This window comes from Balaenoptera ricei, chromosome 9 (genome assembly GCF_028023285.1).
Source record: "Balaenoptera ricei isolate mBalRic1 chromosome 9, mBalRic1.hap2, whole genome shotgun sequence".
In the NCBI taxonomy this organism is placed as follows: Eukaryota; Metazoa; Chordata; class Mammalia; order Artiodactyla; family Balaenopteridae; genus Balaenoptera; species Balaenoptera ricei.
The window spans coordinates 65242149-65263029 of record NC_082647.1 but is presented as its reverse complement, the minus strand read 5'-3'; the positions used below and the strand labels follow the sequence as shown (position 1 = coordinate 65263029).

The following is a 20881-nucleotide window of genomic DNA, read 5'->3' as shown; positions in this document are numbered from 1 at the left end:
CATAGCAGCATTATTTACAATAGCCAAGATATGGAAGCAACCTAAGTGTACATCAACAGATGAATGGATAAAGCAGATCTGGTATACACAATTGAATATTACTCAGCCATTAAAAAGAATGAAATTCTGCCATTTGCAACAATGTGGATGGACCTAGAGAGTAAATATTATGCTTAGGCGAATAAGTCAGCCAGAAAAGGACAAATACCTATGTTATCACTTATATGTGGAATCTAAAAAAATAAAACAGCAAACGTATGTAACAAAACAGAAACAGACTCAATATATAGAAAACAAACTAGCGGTTACCAGTGGGAAGAGGGAAGGGAGGAGGGGCAAGATAAGGGTAGGAGATTAAAAGATACAAACTACTATGTATGAAATAAATAACAAGGATACATTGTACAGCACATGGAAATACAGCCATTATTTTGTAATAACTTTAAATGGAGTAAAATCTATAAAAATACTGAATCACTACTTCATACATCTTAAATTAATATAATATTATAAATCCACTATACTTCAATAAATAAATAAATAAGACAAGAGGTCAGAGGGGAGGGTTCATTCTGATTTGTACATGGTACTAGTCCCCAGGAGACTCAGGCCTGAGTCCAAAATAAAGGACCTATAGTACAATAAAACAGTTGCTTTACTATCATAGCTGTGGGACATTGAGACCGCATGGCCGTAGCAGCCTGCCTACCAGCAGCAAGACACATCACCCTCAAAGTAGATGAGGAACTATACAGTCATACACTTCTAGGGACCAGGCAACTATCAAAAATGAGCAAGGGATCTGAGAGAAGACAGTGGTAAACTGAAGATTGTAGGCTTCACCAGCAGGAGGCAGCCCTATTCAGCTCCAGAGGATTGTTGCCATAAGAGAGTGAAAACCTACTGCTGTCAGAACTTCAAGAGAACGAATTCCAGAATGTGTAAAATAAAATCTCCCAGTTTTTAAATGTTAGCAATCAATTCAATTTCTTAAAACCATTGTGCTAGCCTTAAAAATCACATCCATGGTCAAACCTATGACCTATGAAGTAGAGATAGTGCCCTCAGCATGATGAAAAGTCAACAACACTAATAGTACTGGTCATGCCTGCATCACACATCAGCAATGACAGTCATGAATACAAGCAATGGTAACATACTTGTGACCATCAGTGGTGATCAATACAATAATGGCAGCACAGCTGCTGCTTTTGATGTTCAACTACTCTGTAACTCCTCCAAGAAATCTGAACCACTCCTGGAGGAAAAAAAAAATGCATACATACAATCATGTTGACTGGTCTCAATTTATATTCATTACTAATCTAAAGTGGTCCCTTATTGCTATCTGGTAATGATATATACACATAATATATACGTGTGAAAACATGTATGTATGTATACACACCCACACAATATTATGTATTGTGTTTTTCCCCCAAATAACTATTTTACATCAACCTCTCACTCCTCAAATCTCCAACACCTCCCCACCTCTACTCTGCTAATGACTGTTCCTATTTCACTGAAAAAATAAGAAGCATTCAAAAAATAACTTCCACATGCTCTGACCACCACATCTAACAACCCACCTACATCTGTATCCACATATTCTGTTTTCCCTCCAGTTACTATGGCTACCTTTATCTATTAAATCTCTCCACTTGGTACTGGACCCCAACCTCTCTAGCCTTGTACTCAAAGCCCTTGCTCCACCAACTGTTCCACTTTCTCTCCTTACATCATCAATTGCCAACTTTTTCTTTCCACTGGTCACTTCCATCAGCACACTAACATGCCATATAATCTCTGCATCTGTGGTAGGCAGCCTCTAAGATGGCCCACAGTATTAACATTCTTGGAATGTCCCGTCCTACATTTGACTAGCGTTGTTCTGTGTGAACAACAGAATATGGCAGAAATGATAGTACATAGTCTGTTAACTAATTCCGTATCTTTCCCCTTGCTTTTATGTATTTTACATTTATTTAATAAACCATGTAATATAAACATTTTGTTTGTAACCCTTTTTTTCCCATACTCTTTGGGATGGCTTGCCTGGTAGTGTACTGGGGGGTCTATGGTTGCATTAGAGTAATTTCCCACAAGACAGGTTTTCATCTTACTCTAAAAACAGTATTTGAGAGCTACCTTCTCTTTTGACACATCTTCCTTACTTAACCTCCAGGTCACTACTTAAGGTTCTTCTATCTCACTGGCAATGTGTTCCCCATCTCCTCTGATGTGCTAGGACCACTTTACTACTCCCTAGATAGCACATCCAGGCTCACAGTTTTAAATAACATCTGCAGACTGATGAGTCCCAAATTTATCTTGCCAGCCCCTATATCTTACCTAAACTCTAAAAATTTAAAATCAAACTTTTACTCTCCACCTCAAAACCTATTCCTCTCTTGGATCATTGCTATGGTCTCCTAAATGGTCTCCCTGATTCCCACTTTAGACCCACTTCAGTCTACTCTCAACCCAGCAGTCAGAGTGATCCTTCCAAAACATAAATCAAATCCTATTAATCCTCTGCTCAAAACTCATGTCGGTCTTCCCAGATCCATCACAGTAAAATCTGAAATCTATGACTTCCAAGGCCTCATCTGGCTTGCCCCCATCTCTGCCTCTACCACTAATTAGCTCACTCACTCAGTTCTAGCCACACTAACCTTCATGTCATTATACAAACACCCCGAACACGTTTCCACTTCAACATCTTTACTCACTACTCCCTCATTCTGGAGTGCTCTTTCCCCAAATATTCACATGGTTTGCTCACTCACATCCTTCAGGTCACTGCTCAAATATCACCTTAACAGAGAGGATTTTCTGTGTAAGCTTTTATACATACAAACTTCCACCTACCCACTAAACCACCCCCATTCGTAGCACTCCCAATATTCCTTTTCCTGATTTATTTTTCTCCATAGTCCAGACCACCACCTGATACATATTTATTGTTTTATGTTTTCATTCCTGTCTCTCTTACTATACTTTAAGCTCCATGAGGTCAGCAATGTCTATATTGTTTATTTTACATGCCTAAAACCAACAGAATGCCTAGCACACAGAAGGTACTAAACAAACATTACTGAAAAAAAAAAAATGAATGAATAACAGTAATAGGAGACATTCCCACAGTGAGTCTTAGAGCAAGGGAGGGGAGCTTCACATGAAGGTAAGAGGACTGGTTAAAGAAGCACAGGCCCCACAGGTCTCACGAGTCCAGCAGATGCCCAGAAGTATTTGGGAGGAGGGCTATAATACCAGAAAGGCCAGTAAGAAAGGGCCACAGAAACACTGTTTTGCAGTAGTCATGGCCCTGATAAGAAAAAATTAACTGATAGGAAAAAAGAATAAATTTACCACAGAGAAACACCCTCTCAACCAAGTGATCAAAATAACATCATCAGTTACTGGACAAATAAACATACATGGATGCTTCCTAATATAATACATTGAGAGCACAACATAACTTCTGTGGCACTCCTGCCAAAAGCACATAACCTGAAACTAATCATGAGAAAACATAAGAAAACCCCAATATTGAGGACATTCTATAAAAGAACTGGCCTGTATTCTTCAAAAATGCCAATGGCATGAAACACAAAAGACTCAAAATATGTTCTAGATTAAAGGAACCTACACAGACATGACAACTGAATGCAATTCATAATCCTGGATTTTATTTTGCTAGAATCAACATTATTGGGATGATTGGCAAAATGTGAATATAATCAGTAGATTATGGTATTCTATCAATGCTGATTTCCTGACTTTGATAATTATGTGATTGTGTAAGAGAATGCCCTTGTTCTTTGTTCTTAAGAAATATACATTGAGGTATTAGGGGTAGAGCTGAACATTTTGTCTACGATTTACCCTCAGAGAGGTGAGGAAAAACTTATATGAGAGAAGATAAAACAAATATAGCAAAATGTCACCATCTTGGAAATCTGAGTGCCAAGTATACGGAAATTCTTTCTATTACTCTTATAACTTTTCTATAAGTCAGAAATTATGTCAAAATAAAAAAATTTAAATAAAGTACAACAAAAAATTACATTAAAAAAAGGTTCAAAATTCATAATCAGGAAAAACATTTTCAACATATTACAACACATTATATGTAATATGTAATTACATATAAAAATATGTTCAACATATTTCAACATATTCAGATTTTAAAAGATGAACTCTACAAATTCTCCTTTCAAGTTCAAAATTAAAAAGTGTAACTATTAAAGAAGAAACTATAATACCACTAGACTTCAACAATAACTTTTTTTTTTTTAATTATTAATTAATTTATTTATTTTTGGCTGTGTTGGGTCTTCGTTTCTGTGCGAGGGCTTTCTCTAGTTGCGGCAAGCGGGGGCCACTCTTCATCGCGGTGCGCGGGTCTCTCACTATCGTGGCCTCTCTTGTTGCGGAGCACAGGCTCCAGACGCGCAGGCTCAGTAGTTGTGGCTCACGGGCCTAGTTGCTCCGCGGCATGTGGGATCTTCCCAGACCAGGGCTCGAACCCGTGTCCCCTGCATTGGCAGGCAGATTCTCAACCACTGCGCCACCAGGGAAGCCCAACAATAACTTTTTAAATAATACATTCTACTAGACTAACATACTAGACGTTTTCCTATATCTAAATTTCAGTTAAAAACTAGAAATAATGCCATGAAGGAAAATATCATAACAATGACCTTCAAAGAAATACTGATTTCCATACAGTAATAATCTATTTTAATTATTTTTAAACACATTTTAAATGAACATAATCTGAAAAATAACACCCATTATACTTTGAAAATTCAGTATGTCTTATTTCAGTTCAAATATCATAAAATATTACAGGAAAACCTTAGTATAGTACATATGTAAAATAGCTGATATTACTTATATAAATGCAGTGTCAACCAGCCATTTCTAAAAGGAAACAAAACAAAGCAAAATTACCTTCATGGACTGTAATGCCACAGTTGTCACACTGAATTATTTCATCAGCATCCTCACTATTATCTCCAAGACAAACACAGCAAATCAGAATATGGTCCATTTTTTGAGAACTCCAGTTTTGACTCTTCTCAAGAATCAGCGAGTCCTAATATTAAAATATCAGAAAATCACATATTTAAAAGGTAATTTTAATAAATAAAATTTGCACCTTAAATCATTTTAGGCATTTCCAAAATTATGCTGCATACTCCATTATTTTAGTAATTTCAAAGTATGCTATGTTTGAGAAGTGAATCTCTTTGTCCAAAGACCCTCTAAGCACCCTCTCCCTAATTTTTCACTTCTCTGCAAGTCCCATATTCTCTCTCCTCTAGGAAATATAAAACCAAGCTTATAACCAACAACCCTTCATCTGCTTTCCCATTCTGGATCTATATCTGACCCCTGAAACTACAAGAAAGGAAAAATTAACCCACAAGGAATTACTAATCCTATATATGGGTTTTAAAAGTATAAGACACGTTTCCTACACTTAGGAAGCTTATAATCCTATCTTGGGGAGACAAGACACACACATATTAAACAGTAAAAAAAATCAAGATAACGTATAAGCAAATATGTATGTGATGGCATATTACAGACTATACTCCTTTAGTGCTGGGGAATCCAGAATTTCCAGGGTCATCAAACCACTGGATGACAGATCCATGAAAGCCTGCATAGGAAATCTGTGTATACAGGTACAGAAAACCATCTAAAAAAGAATCCAGATTGACTGATTGCTAGAAGAGTCAGAGTACTCGATTAGGTTTATGTCAAGAAATATCTAGTGAAAACTGGTAATAAAGATACCTAGTTAATTGTAACATAAAAGGAGAAAGGAAGATGTATTAATGAATATAAAAAAATAAAGGGAAGAGTGTGCTCCATTTAATTTAAACCTTCGGCATTATGAATTTAAACTTTAAATGACAAATTAACATGATGATGATTCTTGTCATATTTAACACACTGGGCTCAGCATTACATATAATAAAAGATGGCACTTGAGTCTATATATTTTCATTTAAGAACCTAACCATATTCAGAAACAAAATAAATTAGTTCCATATCACACATTAACTATATTGTTTCATATTAACATTTTTATATTTCTGTATTCTTTTAAACTGACCAATATCCAAAAGTAACATTTAGAGTCATTTCAATAGCAATTTGTAAATAACATCTGAAAGACACTTGACTGTCACAATAACATGCTTTCAATATATTTTCTGTGTAATAAATCTAAACTTGCAGCTGATCTAAAAAACAAATCAAAAAAGAATGCGAAAGTTAACAAGAAGGCATCATTTCTCTTGAGAATTCTAGCATTTTAAAATTTTATATTTTGCTCCTTTTTGTTATAAAACCAAAGTATCAATAGTTTGGGGCTTTGGACATCGCTAGCAAATAAAGATTAAAACTTCCTAAAAAGAAAACTCATGTTTTAAAGTACTTTAGTACAGTACTTCTGAGCAAAACAAAAATCTGCCCAGATTTTCATCCCATTAGCAATGCTTCAAATGTAACAGCATTTGCCTTAAAGTCAAATGTTCTTGGGTTTCATTCTCAGCTCTCACTTAATAGCTGTTGAACCTCGAAGCTGTAGTTTTCTAATCTGTAAAATGGGATGATAAAAATAATACCTACCTCATCAGGTTGTTGTGAGACTTAACAAGATAATGTATGGCAAGAATGTTCCTGAGACATACTAGGTACTCAATAAATGTTCATTCCCATTCTCCTTTCCTCTGTACTTCTTTGTAGGTGGTCCAAAAAGAGAAACATGAGTTGACCATTTATTACACTGGGGAATCTTCCTTGGAACCCCAAAAGAAAGGTTATAAGCCTCAATGAACACTGGTACTTTAAATATTTTCCCATGGTAAGTCCAAAAAATTTTTTTCTTAAAATACCACATCTAGGTTAAAAAAAATCACAGACCAGAAAAAGATCTAGCAAACAACCAGAGTTTGATGACTGAGAGGCTACTCATGTTTATGGGCTCTGCCAATATTTCTCTGGTGGAACTACAAAAACTAATCAGCCCTTGAAAAAAGAGGTTTACCCATGTGGGAAACAAGTAAATGTCTATGGATCAGAAAAACTAGCATCAACAGATAGTTCTATTCCATTATTTTCCCATTTGGCCATTTTGCTCAGAAAAACAGTAAATGTCTAAATTATCTCTATTCCATTTTCTCTCTACACATATTATCATTTAGAGGCAGAGAAAACAAAATTAACTGGCAATTTTGACCCTCTGATCTCCATCATTTGAGACTCTTACTAGACATTAAATACAAAGAGATAGAAATGGAGATAACTAGAGTCCTACAGTATTACCCTAACCAAATTGCTGACAATGTTTCAATGGGAAAATCTAAACAATACATCCTCTTAAAAAGTTATCTAGGTTGTCTTCAATAGATCAAACATGGGTTGAAGCGCACCTCTGATCAGAATACAAAAGTCAATTTAGTATCAATTTTTAATAGCATATTTCGGAAGACATATCATTTTTCAAGTTTCCGGAGAAAATATTTAAGCTTAAGTTTTTACCACAAAATACATCATTTGAAAATATGATTTTTCCATAAAAATAGAATTTGGGAAAATGGGTTTTGAATGGCACATCTAGGATATAACTTTAATATTATGGAATAATTAAATGGACTCTAATGGTAATTATTAAGATTAAATGGGGCACTATAGTAATAAATCAATGACTCCTTATTGTAAATTATTTCATTTTTCTCCTTGGGATTTAAAATTTACACCAAAAATGATTCTGCCCAATGTTTTTTATGGGCTCTCAAATATGTTTAGTGTTCATTTATATATGTATTCCACAAAGATTATTATAAATAACATATACAACAGGGTAAAGTCTAACTAAGCTATATGTGTGTTTAATAGGAGGAAATTCCAGCACCCTTCATATAAAACCAGAATTAAAAGAATCCTATTGCTCTGAAAATGAGAAAAAATTATTATACCAAGTTTGACCAATAGTTCTTCCTAGAAGTTTTTAAAGAAGGTTAAATTTTCAAGAATCTCAAGTAATTTTTGTACAATGTTACAAATTGATTTTTTTTTTTTAGGCTTTAGAGCAATTTGTTTTATTTTGAAATGTGTAAAAAGACAAGTGATTAATAAGTCAGAAGCCCCCAAAAGAAATGGCTATTTAAAAATTTTGGCAAAATGTTTACATTTTAATTAGCAAAATTCAGATGACAATTGCTATTTCTTCACATGGCAAGACATCTAATCTATTTAACCTTATGAAAAAAAAGTAAAAAACATCCACCGGAAAATTTATACTGAGATGATTTTCTATCATATACTAATTCTCATTCAAAGCTCTAGTTTCAAAGTCCTGAAAATGGGAACCATTATCTGAAAATACTATACAGCCCTCCCCAAAAAATTTATTTCAGAAAACTAAAGGCAAGATAACCTTGGTGAATCTCAAAAACTTCAAGATAAAAGTTTGAAAAAGACATGTAACCATATTCCAAGGGGATTGTTTCAGATAGCACTAAATTCAAAAAATGCCATAATGCCACTGACAAAGGTATATGCCCATGTGAAGAAAATGCAGGCTATCATATGCCCAAATCTAGAACAGTAGTTCCCAAAGTGTGGTCTGGGGAACTCTCTTCCAGGGGATCCAAAAGGCAAATACTAAGGATATTTGCCTTTTCACTCTCTCTCATGGGTGTATGGTGAAGATTTCCAGAAGTTACATGACACGGGATGGTGTCATCAATCTAATAACTCTTGTTTCTATACATCTCATTTTTTTTAATTTCTGAGTTTTAATTGGAAATGGCAAATCAAAAGATATAACCTATATGAATAATAATCGGGGTCCTCAATTTTTAAGACTATAAAGGTGTCCTGAACCAAACAGTTTGAGAACCGCTGCTCTAGAGCATTTCAAGGCTTACAACATAGGCATGGTAAGACCATTAAAAGCCAATAATTATAAAAGGCCTCCACTCAAAAAAAAAATGTCAAATTCCCCTAAGAAATTTCAAAATTATGAAAGTTCCTGGGCATCATTTACATGATACCCAACACCATATCCCTACAAAAGCACCTGACATAGCATCCAAGAAAAAATTTTCCTGCTTATAGACTAAATACAATTTTATTATGTATTCTAAAACCACATTTTCAGCTATCTCTATTACAAAGTAGTATTTGAAAACAAAGTAAAAGCATAGAAAAATAAAACTTCAAATATAATCAAATATATACATATTAACTAATGAACACTTGGCAAGGTATCACTACCTAAAATAACCAGGAAGATTAAAATACAAACGTTGGCCAGAAGACAACAAGGATTACCTTTAGTCATCTTTTTTACAAAATCAAGATTATAAGAACAGGAAATTTAGAAATATAAAATAATTTCGATTAGTTCTTTCTTAAAATTTAATATCTAATTTAAGTGACATTTACATAGAACTAGAATCATAAAAAATTACTTAAGAGTTTGAATAACAGTCTTGGAAAAAAAACAGTTATCAAGCTTTCAGGCAGAATATTATTGAGCAAAAATTAACCTTATATAAATTCTTCTACATTTCTGCATAGGGTAGAGCAAAAGGAAAATTAACATAAATTAACACAAAAGGAATTCATTTAGTTACTATAAGAATAATCTTCTTGACAACTGTATCAAGGCACTTATCCAAGAAATGCCCTGGAATCTCATTCCTTTCGGACTGTTAACCTAAATAAATAAAGTCCCATTATTTACTAAAATCTCTTCTGTTTAGTAGGAAAAAAACTAAACAGCACATGTGGCCTTTAAATGCATCATAAAGGATAGTCTACAATCTCTTAAGCAACTTGTTATGTATTACAGATTATTAACAAATGGATAATTTATATATATTTTACATGGCAAATTTCTAGACACATGCAGGTGTTCCCCCACACCTTAGCATAAATCTAATCCATACTGCCTTCTATCCTAGCCAGCCTCCTTTTGTGAATGTCAGGCTAATAAAAATGAAGAACGTGATACTGCAGAAGGTAACCTTAGTCAGTAGATATAGGTTAGTATTAAGTGCTATAAAATAAACTGGATACATGTTTAAATAAAGTATGAACAATTAGATTTTCCATACTTCTGTTTCCTTAAACTGGAAATATGGAACTGTCTGTGCTACATCATTATGAATACTATACTATATTCCAAGTGACAATTTTCCTTTACCTAAAGATAGGAATTAGGTAAGCACTGGAATCAGGCAACGTTCTTCTTAAGAAAATGGGCAACCTGGAAGTTAACCAATGTTTATAACGTAAAATATAAACTACTGCTTCATCTCTACTGACATATAACACCTCCTAATCTGCTACATATTATTTTGGTAAAACACCAAATTTTTAAATGAAACTTAAAATAGAAAATCACTGCTATGTAAAATTTGTAAACAGAAGAAATGTAAAAGAACAAATAAAGCATAGAAGGAAAATCTTTCTACCAATTTAACCTATTTCAATAATATGAAAAAACAAAAAAATAAGTGCTTGTTAAAGAAGTGAATTTTTAAGACTATAAACACATTAATGGCATGACAGACTTATTATAGTTCTACATGTGATGTAACAGGTACATCTACATGTAAGACGACAACTCAGTCTTTCTTTTGAAGAAAAACATATACATAAACACACAGACAAAGAGACACAAATGTGTTTGACTGAAGAGTCTTGAATGTTGCATCTTGGGCCCAATGGATAAACCTAACTTTCAGTAGTAGAACTTCAAGTGGAAGAACTGAGTCATTACTGTAGTTTTATGATAGTAATGTTTGTTTTAGGATAAGAAATGTTTGTTTGTTTTCATTTCTTTGTAGAGAGAACTTATTCACTAAAAATATGTAAATATATAGTTTGTATTTACTCCCATACATCTAAAGCAAAGATCTGGTGACTATTCAGATGGGTGCTACAACTGAAAAAGGAATTAACCTTTAAAATGAATCTCTAAAAGCCTGAGACGATCATTAAGTTGTTTGTTGCCCTGCTCAAAAGTATTCTAAAAGTCTAAATTTTTATGCGGATATGGATATAACTAAGTTGAAAGAAAGGTGACCTTTGTTTTCATAATCCACTCAGCACCATTCAGCAGTCCTATGAACAATGGAGTGAGAGGACAGAAAAGGGAAAGGAAAACCACTATTTCCCAAGGGTATGGACATAGAAATATTTCTCTAAGTATAGAGACTGAGCTCCTTGAGGACGGTGACTGTGAGCTCCTTGAGGACGGTGACAAACAGCAGATACTCAATAAAGGCGGGCTGACCAAATGAATAAATGTTACAGTTAGGGTGCTCACTCACTACCACAGCTGTCTATAACAGGATTTCAAGGAAGCCACTTAATATAACGGGTAGAATGGTTCAGAGAAGAATTCCCTTTTCCCCAGACAGACAGATATCATAAAAATTGGGTTGATCTACCTCATTACTCTTGCTTTGAGATAGTGTCAGGCTATCATTGGTCAGTTCCTCATCATCAGCACTGTTTCTGCTAAGAACTTTACTCTTCTTCTTCTTGCAACCCCCTTCACTGGCAGGGCTGCTATGATCTTCATCATTGCCTTCATCATTCTCATCCTCATCACTCCCACTTCCCTCATCTTCATCATCCTCATTGTCTCCATCACTTCCTTCCTTCTGAGATGCAGATCTTCCCTTTCTCTTTACTGCAGTGGGTCGCCAATCATTGTCATCTTCACTATCATAGTCATCCATGTCATTCAGCTCTTCCATGGATACAAAATCCAAAAGTGGTCGGTTGCGACGAAGGTTCCACTTTTTTGGCTCACTGACTTGTTCCTCTGTAGTTGCTGTAGTGGGGACTGAAGGAGATGTGTTAGCAGCAGGAGGACTTGTGGCTGGTGTGGTGGAAGCAGCAGAAGCAGCCACATTATCAGATGTTGTTGCTTTTTCTTTATCCTTCTCTCTCTCCTTCTCTTTATCTTTTTCTTTCTCCTTCTCTTTTTCCTTCTTCTTTCTAGGTCTCTCTCCATTCTCTTCTTCCTCCTTCTTTTCCACTTTAATTAACTGTTTTTCTGATGATAGTATTTCTTCCTCTGCAGAATTTTTAAGTTGTTCTTCTTTTACTTTAATATCTTCATTCAGTTCTTCCTCTAAAACATTTTCTTCAGAATCACTACAGGAACCTTCTCCACTGTCCTTTGAAGGGTCTTCACTTCCATTACCACTCCCTTCAGAATCTGTTGAAAATATGAGAAAAAAAAAAACCACACATATGTATATACATACACACACACACACACAACGCTGACACAAATGAAACCACCAAAATTTGTGAATAACTTGCAAAACAATATAAACAAATTTAAGTCAAAGAATGGTAGACGTTCCCAACCTGATTAAATAATAAATCAATGAAGCTGGAATAATGGTTCTAGTTCAATATAGCACTAATGAAGATGAATATATGTAACTCTAAATTAAAATATGCTTTAAAACGAGGACCACTATTTTGTGTCATACATCTCACGCTATACTGCGTACCTTAGAGGCAATTTTTTTTGAAAAGTAAATGTGCTTCTTTTTAAATTGAGCACTTGATTTTAACTTTATGATAATGTAATACATACCAAATTGTTCTTCTCTTACATCTTTCTGTCATAAATTATATGTACTTACATGCATTGAGTCACATTCAGAACAAGAAAAATATGACCCAAAAACTTTGTTTCATTTATCTCACTCTTCACCCAGCAAAAATGAACACAGATATTTATGACAGTCAATTTGTACCACATCCCTAATATACCAATCAATTTTAGGATCACCAAATACACAAGTGAAAAACAGACAATAGCAATGGCACAGAAAATGGAAGTTGCAAGATAAGTTATCAATTTTTCTGATTATTAGGATACTGTTCATATCAATAAAAGAGTTACCTAAACTTCCAAAAATTCTAGGCAGTAACTACTACAGACCCTAGAATGAAAGAGATTAATGCATTTTTTTAAAACCTAATCCATCTCGGAAATGAGCAAGCACAGTAGTCACTAAAAAGATAGGCTGAGGACATTAAAGAGTTCATGCAGGACCATAAGCTTTCTAGCAAGTGCCTTCCATTCCTGTCTAGGGCGGCTCAGGCCCTCTTAGACCAACATTACTCAGTAACATTCTAATCCTCTTTATACATAATCAAATCAATAAAAATCTAAAATATTTGTGGAGAGGGTTATTGGTGGAAGGGGAGCAGGAGGCAGTGGGAAACAAACCAGTCACAGTCAAGTTGTAACCAACATCAATAGTAAAATCTGTAGGGTGATGAATATTTTGCACCTATAACCAAGATAAGGGTAACAATAAAACGGTGAAAAAAATTCATGTTTCCACACCATTCTAATTTCTGTTAACTCAACCAGTGTTAGCCTCTATAATTACCTGGGTGTTCAAAGTAAAAAAAATTGTCTGTAATTAGTATCTGGTTTCTAAAATATCTCAGAAATCCTTTACAAATGGCTGATGAAAAAAATCCTGCAAGTTAAATCACATAAAAAATAAAGACTAACATTTAGTGGATGTTGATTGAACCTATAAAATCACTGTCAATCTCAAGATTATCATACAGGTGCCTACATCTTATTCAGGACTGTTGTGACAAGACACTCTCATCCTGAACAATCTTGTAAAGGACACAAAAGCAACATCATGTAGGCCAACCATCCCTTATCTGAATTTTGGAGCCACACATGTTACAGAATTTAGATTTTTTTTCAGATTTTAGAAAGGTATCATAGTGTATGCACAATATATTACACTAACACCTCCAGTGAGGTCTATGGTACTATACTGTAATCAAATACATCTGCAGTGAAAAGTATGAATATTTACAAGTATGATAAGTAAACGCTGCAAATAAACTCCTATCAGTTCCAGTCAGGTTTTACCATCAAATAAATTCATGCCAAACTTAGGAAACATCTTTGGATTTGTGAGCTTCTTAAATTTCCAAAAGAGCGTGGACCCAATGTCACTTACAAATAGGGGACTTATTTTCAGTCCAACAGCTCTACAAATCATTAAGAAAAGAAGTGATTTTTTTTATACCACTCAAAACAATTAAATCCAACCTACCAAGAAAAAATACCCCGATAAAAAATAATAGTTCCTAGATATTTTTAGATAAGGATATAATAATAAGCAGAGTTGACCAAACACTTCTAAGGCAAAGATAGATCCTTGTGCACACTGACTAAAGCAAGCAATGCTATAATTAACAGCCCTGGGAAATGGAGAAAAGGAACTTTTCTTCTGGATTAACCTTGTAGAATTTTTTCTTAAGTAACTAAAAAGTACTCCTAATAATTTTTACCAATAAAAACATAACAGTAGATATAAAAGAACAATCAAGTGGAGCACAAACGTGGGCTCCTGATCAAAATTGAGACCAATCCAACTGTGCTATTACTTGTAAATTTTACAGAATGTCAAGAATTTCTGCAGTTTTGTTTTGGTTGTTGTTGCCAATGCCAACCGATTATTTTTAAAAGTACAGGGAAATTGATAACTCTTTGATTCTGATTTTGTTTTGTTATCACGCCTAAATAGAAGGTAGAATTTTAAAAAGATTTAAATGCTTTATATTTGTTAACATTATTAGAAGAATGTGAGATTTTTCCACGAATTAAATCCTAGTAGCTTACCCAACCCTTCATTCTCCATATATCACATTATCCATACTCCAACTGCTGGGATCAGGAATATATCAAATTTTATCTTTCTCTGATTTCTGAAAAATAACTTCTTCAACTGATTAGTCATAAGTTCTTTTTGGTACATACGCACTTGAGGGATGGAGATAAACAATATTTAGTTATGGCATTACTTAGTAATAATGACAATGAGAAAATCACTGTCCTTGGCTGTCTATAATTCTATTTTTGTAGGCTGTAATGAAAAATTTCCCATTCCTACCAATTCAAACAACGTTTCAAATCCATCACTCTTACAACCTTAAATAAAAGAAAAAAGTAGTAACAAACTAGAGAAATAAACCAGATATTTCAAATACAGCTATCTTAGGTATAAGAACAGAGTTAATTCTAAGTCTACAATAAAAATGTTTACATTAGAAGAAAAATCTTTAACATGGAAATCCCTACCTCCTATTCAGTTAAATAAGAGGTAACCTTTCTCAAACACAATATATCAAAACCTCTCTAAGCAATATAGCTATTTCAGCTAACAGACAGTTAAATGTTTTACAGTTACAGAGATTAGAAACCAACCTTCAAGAATCCCTTCACAATATTCAATGCTTAAGTCTCCCCCATGATAAATATTAAATAATAAAATCAATATGATTTAATTCAGAGTTTTATGTTAACTTTGCAGTATAAAAAATCATCTTTGTTCATCAACCTTAATTATTTAACTATTCTGTTTATTGATCTGGTGCAACAGTAATTAGGAGTATAAATATATATAACAGATAACAGACAGATCACCAGTCTACTATTCAGTTATCATCTTGGAAACATTTTTAACCCATCTAGTATATCTCTTTCTAAAAAGCCAATCAGTCAACACAACTCATCTTCTACTTCTGACTCCAGTCCCAGCTGTGTCATTCTACATCTACAACTCAAAATGCCAATATTGCTGAGATTGAGAAACACTGGTCTAGCATGTAAGACCTCAATTTGACCTCATTCTACTTCCCCAGGCTCATCTCTTCTACTACGCTTTTACTCGACACCTGATCTCCATGTATAAACGATATTTTCCATCCTCCACATTTTTAACACCTAACGTTTCCCCTACCTAGGTTGCTTCTCTTTCAGTTCCTAGTTCAAGTCTCATCTCCTCAAAGAATCGTTGTAAATCCAGTCTCAAGTAGTCCCATCTCCTTTGAAAGACTTGAACTACACAAGTGATCGATCATGCCTTATAACATCTATCTGCTATTTTATTTAATTATTCTAGCATTATCATTATTTGTGAATTCACCGTAATATCCAGCAAAGTGCTTTAAAACAAAGCTACAGTTGGTCAATGAACATATCTTGATCCACTTAGCCAAAGGCAGTTAAGCACAAAATACTACCAAGGCAAACTCTCAGCCTGACTCTTCCAGTTAAGTTGTTTTCTGGCAATTTGGACCAACTAAACTATGGCTCAAGATCTAAAATTAGCCATCTTACTTTGGCTAGGGGGTTGGGAAGACACAGCACTGCTATTTTGTCTTTTTTAATAAAAGTAATATATGCACTTATTTTCATAATCATTCGTTATGTAGATTACTAAATGTAATCAATCCTATCTTAAATGTCTCCTATCCTATACCCAATCTTAAGTCCAAGTCTCAAATATAACCACTTTAACTAGGCCAAACCATGAAATTGCCAATAATTAACTGTCTTAGACCTATAAAGCTGATAATTTCATATGGTACCAGCTAACTTTTCTACATACAGTTCTTCTGGTGGTTACCACCATAACTCTAATACACTTACACACTGTTTTAGGACTAATTTGAAAATGTATTTATTGACTGTCCTCAATCAAAAATGAGAAATTTAGCCCTACTTTCACATTAAAGATAAAATAAAAGATGATCTATTTTCAGTTCACAATTTTCTAAAGGTAGAACCTGATAATTATTAACTGTTTATAATCACCTGCCAATCTTATTGGCAGGTCATTTTTGAATAATATTTATCTTTCTCTATGTTATCATCTGAGAAGCACAAAAATAAAATTATGTCTATCTGCAAGGGTGATAACTTTTCAGAAATGTCTATATTTATTCTTATTTATTTATTTACTTTTTGATTGCACTCTGCAGCATGTAGGATCTTAGTTCCCCAACCAGGGATGGAACCCACACCCCCTGCACTGGAAGCTCAGAGTCTTAACCACTGGACCACCAGGGAAGTCCCTCTATTTATTCTTAAAGCCAAACAGAAATATGAAGTTTTGTAGTCAGAATTTCAGAATTCAAAATGAAAATCAGAAGAAACTGATGCATAGAATCAGTTAAAAATTGAGGGCCACCAATCTAACCATTTTAACATTAAGTTTGAAGGAAGTCAGTAGTTCATTGAGTTAGTCATGTCTACAGATTGTTTTGAAAGAAGCTATGATCAGAAAGATTATTATTAGCTATCATTAAAGATTATTATTTAGCTATTATTTCTCCACCTCCAGTTTAATCACCTATTACTAAATAGGGTTGGGATTCCACAACTTCAGCATGTTTGGAAAACAGTGATAAGTCTAATGTCTTATTTCCTGTAAGAGTCCAACTGTCTTACGCAGAGACGAGAAAGGATTCAAACAGGAAACACTGGTAATCTAGAGTAAGCCAACATCTCAGCTATTGGAGACAACAATGCACCTTAACCAGGAGTGTAAAATACGACTCAATTTCTACTAATACCTATTTCAAACAAAATCATTTTCTTCTAAACTCTCAGTTATGATAATATATCAAGAACTACACAAATAAATTTGTGACCTTTGGGGCCCAGGAAGTAAATTACAAGTATAGCAGACTAGGTAACAGAAAGTATACATTTTTGAGTGCTTTTAGGAGATTCAAAAAAAAATTATCAACCTAACAAAACTCATTCTACCACTTTCACAAGTAACAGATAATTCCCATCAACCATGATTAAGCTTTAACAAGGTCAGGAGTCTCTAATTTGCTTGATACCAAAAATTATTTTGATTAAGTAATTTGTATCATTAGATTGTTTTAACCCTTGTAAAGGTAAGTGATACATCTCAATAAACAAAAAGAGATAAATTATATACAAAGTCAGGATTTATTTTCATAAAAATAATTATGGAATACTTAAAGAAATTAAGCTTTGGAGTTTTTCCCTAATGGTATTTAAATTAAGTCATAACTTCTGAGACCCAACTATTTTTGTCAGTTTACAATCTCAACCATGACAAACCAAAGCTACATTCTAGCCAAGAATATTCTTTTCTGCCAAGGTTTTCACCAGGAGCACTAAAATAGGTTTGAATTTTACTTCCTTTACCTTCCCTTTCTTTCCCTTCTTTGGAAGTACCAAACAACAGTAAACGAAATGGGAGATGAAAGAGCTGAGAAGTAAAGGTTTAAAAAAATTGATCAAGATAAACTTAACAACTTTTAATTGCTGGAAGTAACCTCAATTAGTCACCTTGATACAGTAAGTAAGTAGTTTCAATTTAAGATTACATCTATCTACTTTTAGGATCTAAGCAATAAAAAGATTCTAAATGTTGGGAGTCAAAAGAATTGGATTAGATCCATTTAGGCCTAAGTGGCCTCATGCAAATTCCTTAAACTCAGTGCCCCTGTTATCTGTAAAATAATATCTGCTAAACAGAGTTACTGTAAAAATTAAATGAGATTGTGGAAACAAAAAGTTCTCAGTAAATCACAATGCAAATTCTGCTTGCTGATGCCATTAAAAGTAAAATAGTAACAAAACACAAGCAAATTTCATCCCTTCCTACCATACCGAACAGAAAAAAAAAGAAAGAAAAGAAAAAGAAAAACCAGAGCAAAGGAGAGAGATATGACTAAGCATCAAAAATTCTCTGGAAGAATATTTTAAAACTGTTAAAAAGATAAAACTGAAAGGGCTCCAATTTCTCACTTTATTTAAATTTCTGTCAAAAGGGACAGAATTAAGTAATTTTTATTGTTCATGTATTTGTATTTTTCACATAAAATATTTAAACATAATCTGTATTTCTCAGATTCCTGCAATGAAAACTTTATATGTATATATGTGTGCATGTGTGTGAGTTACAATGAACAGGAGATAAAACGAAAACCACACTTCTCTGTTCTTCAATTTTGTACCATGTGAATATACAACTCTTTAAAGAAGTTTATTGTTCTTAAAACCACAAAATATAACGAGCAAGCAGGCATACTTTGTACCTCATATTTTTAAAAGGCCCAATCCACAAGATCCAGCACCTACCAAAGTACAACTCTTTTCTGGTCAATTCTATTCTGGTAAGGGAGCTAATAGACAAAAAGCAAAACTCCCCTCAGGGGATGCCAAGTGATCTGAAAAGAGAACTCTGTTCCTGGGCTGTTCATGGCTCACGTTATTCTCAGGATGGCACTCTACTTCAGGGTATCTCTAGATTTTTTTCCCCTCTGTCCATAAAATAAGCATGAATATATTTTAAAGTAAAGAATAGAGAAAACACTTTTGCATCTTTGTACGTTTTTGTTTGTTTTTTAATAAGGTATAGTTGATTTACAGTATTACTGTATCTTTGGAATAAGGCCTTCTCTGATAATTATCTGAGTAAGTATCAAAAAAACAGAAGCAGTGATAGTATCTAGTGATACGATCTTAGGGAAAGGTGGGAAATAAACAGACAAAATAAAGTTTATGTGCTTTAACTTTATACTGGCATTTTAATTAAACGGGTTCTTTTTAAGAAAAGTCTGAAGATCAGCTCAACTGCAGAAAGCTGGGAAAAGGGAAGCGAGAAGGAAACATTTACCTGAAGCATCTCCAACTTTAAAATCACTGTCATCTGAACTGTCATAATCGAGAGCTTCTAGCAGAGAAGCTGCCAAAGGCTTCACCTGCCTCCTCTTGGAGCTGCGATCCACTGTTAAGAGAAAAACATTACACCGTCATTCATAATCACGCCAAGCACAGGGGAGAGCTGTGGTACTGAGGGAAGGTACAGATGACCTCGTGCAGGTGGTACAAATCTCTGTCTTAATTCAGTTCTCAGTAAAAGGTGTGGGGAAGGTTGGGGTGGGAACACTGGCTGGGGAGGGCCGGGCAGATCCACGGGCAGCTCCAGCCCCAAGGTGCAGCAAAGACGAACCCAGGCCGACCAAAATCGAAACTGGCCCTCTTGAACATCTTGTTTCTGAAACTCGCTTGTAATCCCTCACTTAGACATCGTTTAACAGTCAATAGAAAATGCAAAGACCAGGGAATATGAAAAGCTATGTTCATTCCCACGGACCGTGGAGGGGGAGCGTCCACGAAGGGTCCAGCTTCCCGCAGGACACTCCCACCCCCGCCCTGCTCCAGCCGGCCCTGACTTCTAGAAGGGCTGAAATGGACCTGTCGCCCCGCGGACGCCTCCGACACACTTACTAAGGAATCCGAGGTGGTCGTTTGGAGTAGACCTAGGGAGAGGCTGCGAGAGCCCAGGCAGCGCCGAGGTCGAGGACTGAGACCAAGGAAACGAGTCCAAAAGATGCTATTAAAAATAGGCGGCGCCGCGGACCAGACCGGGGCGCCCCAGGTGCAGCCCCGCGGTTCCCCTCCCGCCCCCCGGCCCCTGGTCCTCGCAGAACCGACCCCGGCCGCTAGCGCGCCTTCCTTTGGCGCTTCCCGGCCAAAGGCGCCCTCCGGCCCAGGCAGCGCGGCAGCCCTGGGGAGTTAATGTCCCCTGTTAAAACTCCTAGAAAAAAAAAATAAACGAAAGAAAAACTTTATTAGCCTGCAACAAAAGCAACAAAAGACTCAGAATTTACACAATCCGAGGCCGGTTGCCTAAAACAATAGGGAAAGCAACGACCCGGATACAGCTCTGAAGAGAAGGAAGTGAAAACACCAGGCAGAGAGCGGCCCTAAGAGCAGCAGGAGCCGAAGGCGCGTGCGCCGGCCTCGCCTCCGCTCTCCCTCAGGGAGGAGGAGCCGAACGGAGCCGGACGGAACCGAACGGAAGCCGAGAGGGAGCCGAGAGGAGCCGAGCAGTGCGAGGGGGGAGTAGAGAGTTCCAGACCCTTGGCCAATAAGTCCCCGAGGCCCGGCCCTCAGTCCAAATCCGTGGAAGGCCAATTTTTGTGTCTGACAAGACGG

General features: G+C 35.4%; 1 protein-coding gene across 6 annotated transcripts in view; it reads right to left on the bottom strand.

The window, feature by feature from the left end:
* The window catches only part of PHF14 (PHD finger protein 14), a 201520-nt gene extending 180912 nt beyond the window's left edge, over nt 1-20608 (bottom strand). For all 6 annotated transcript variants that reach the window (XR_009505068.1, XM_059933933.1, XM_059933934.1 and 3 more), the window contains exons 1-4: nt 20171-20608; nt 19557-19667; nt 11493-12271; nt 4963-5107 (exon numbers count right to left, since the gene is read on the bottom strand). Coding sequence is in view for 5 of the 6 variants with exons in the window: in XM_059933933.1 (XP_059789916.1) it covers nt 4963-5107; nt 11493-12271; nt 19557-19667; nt 20171 (1036 nt within the window). In the remaining variant the exon portion in view is untranslated. The remainder of the gene's footprint in view (nt 1-4962; nt 5108-11492; nt 12272-19556; nt 19668-20170) is intronic.
* Between the last annotated feature and the right edge of the window lie 273 nt (nt 20609-20881).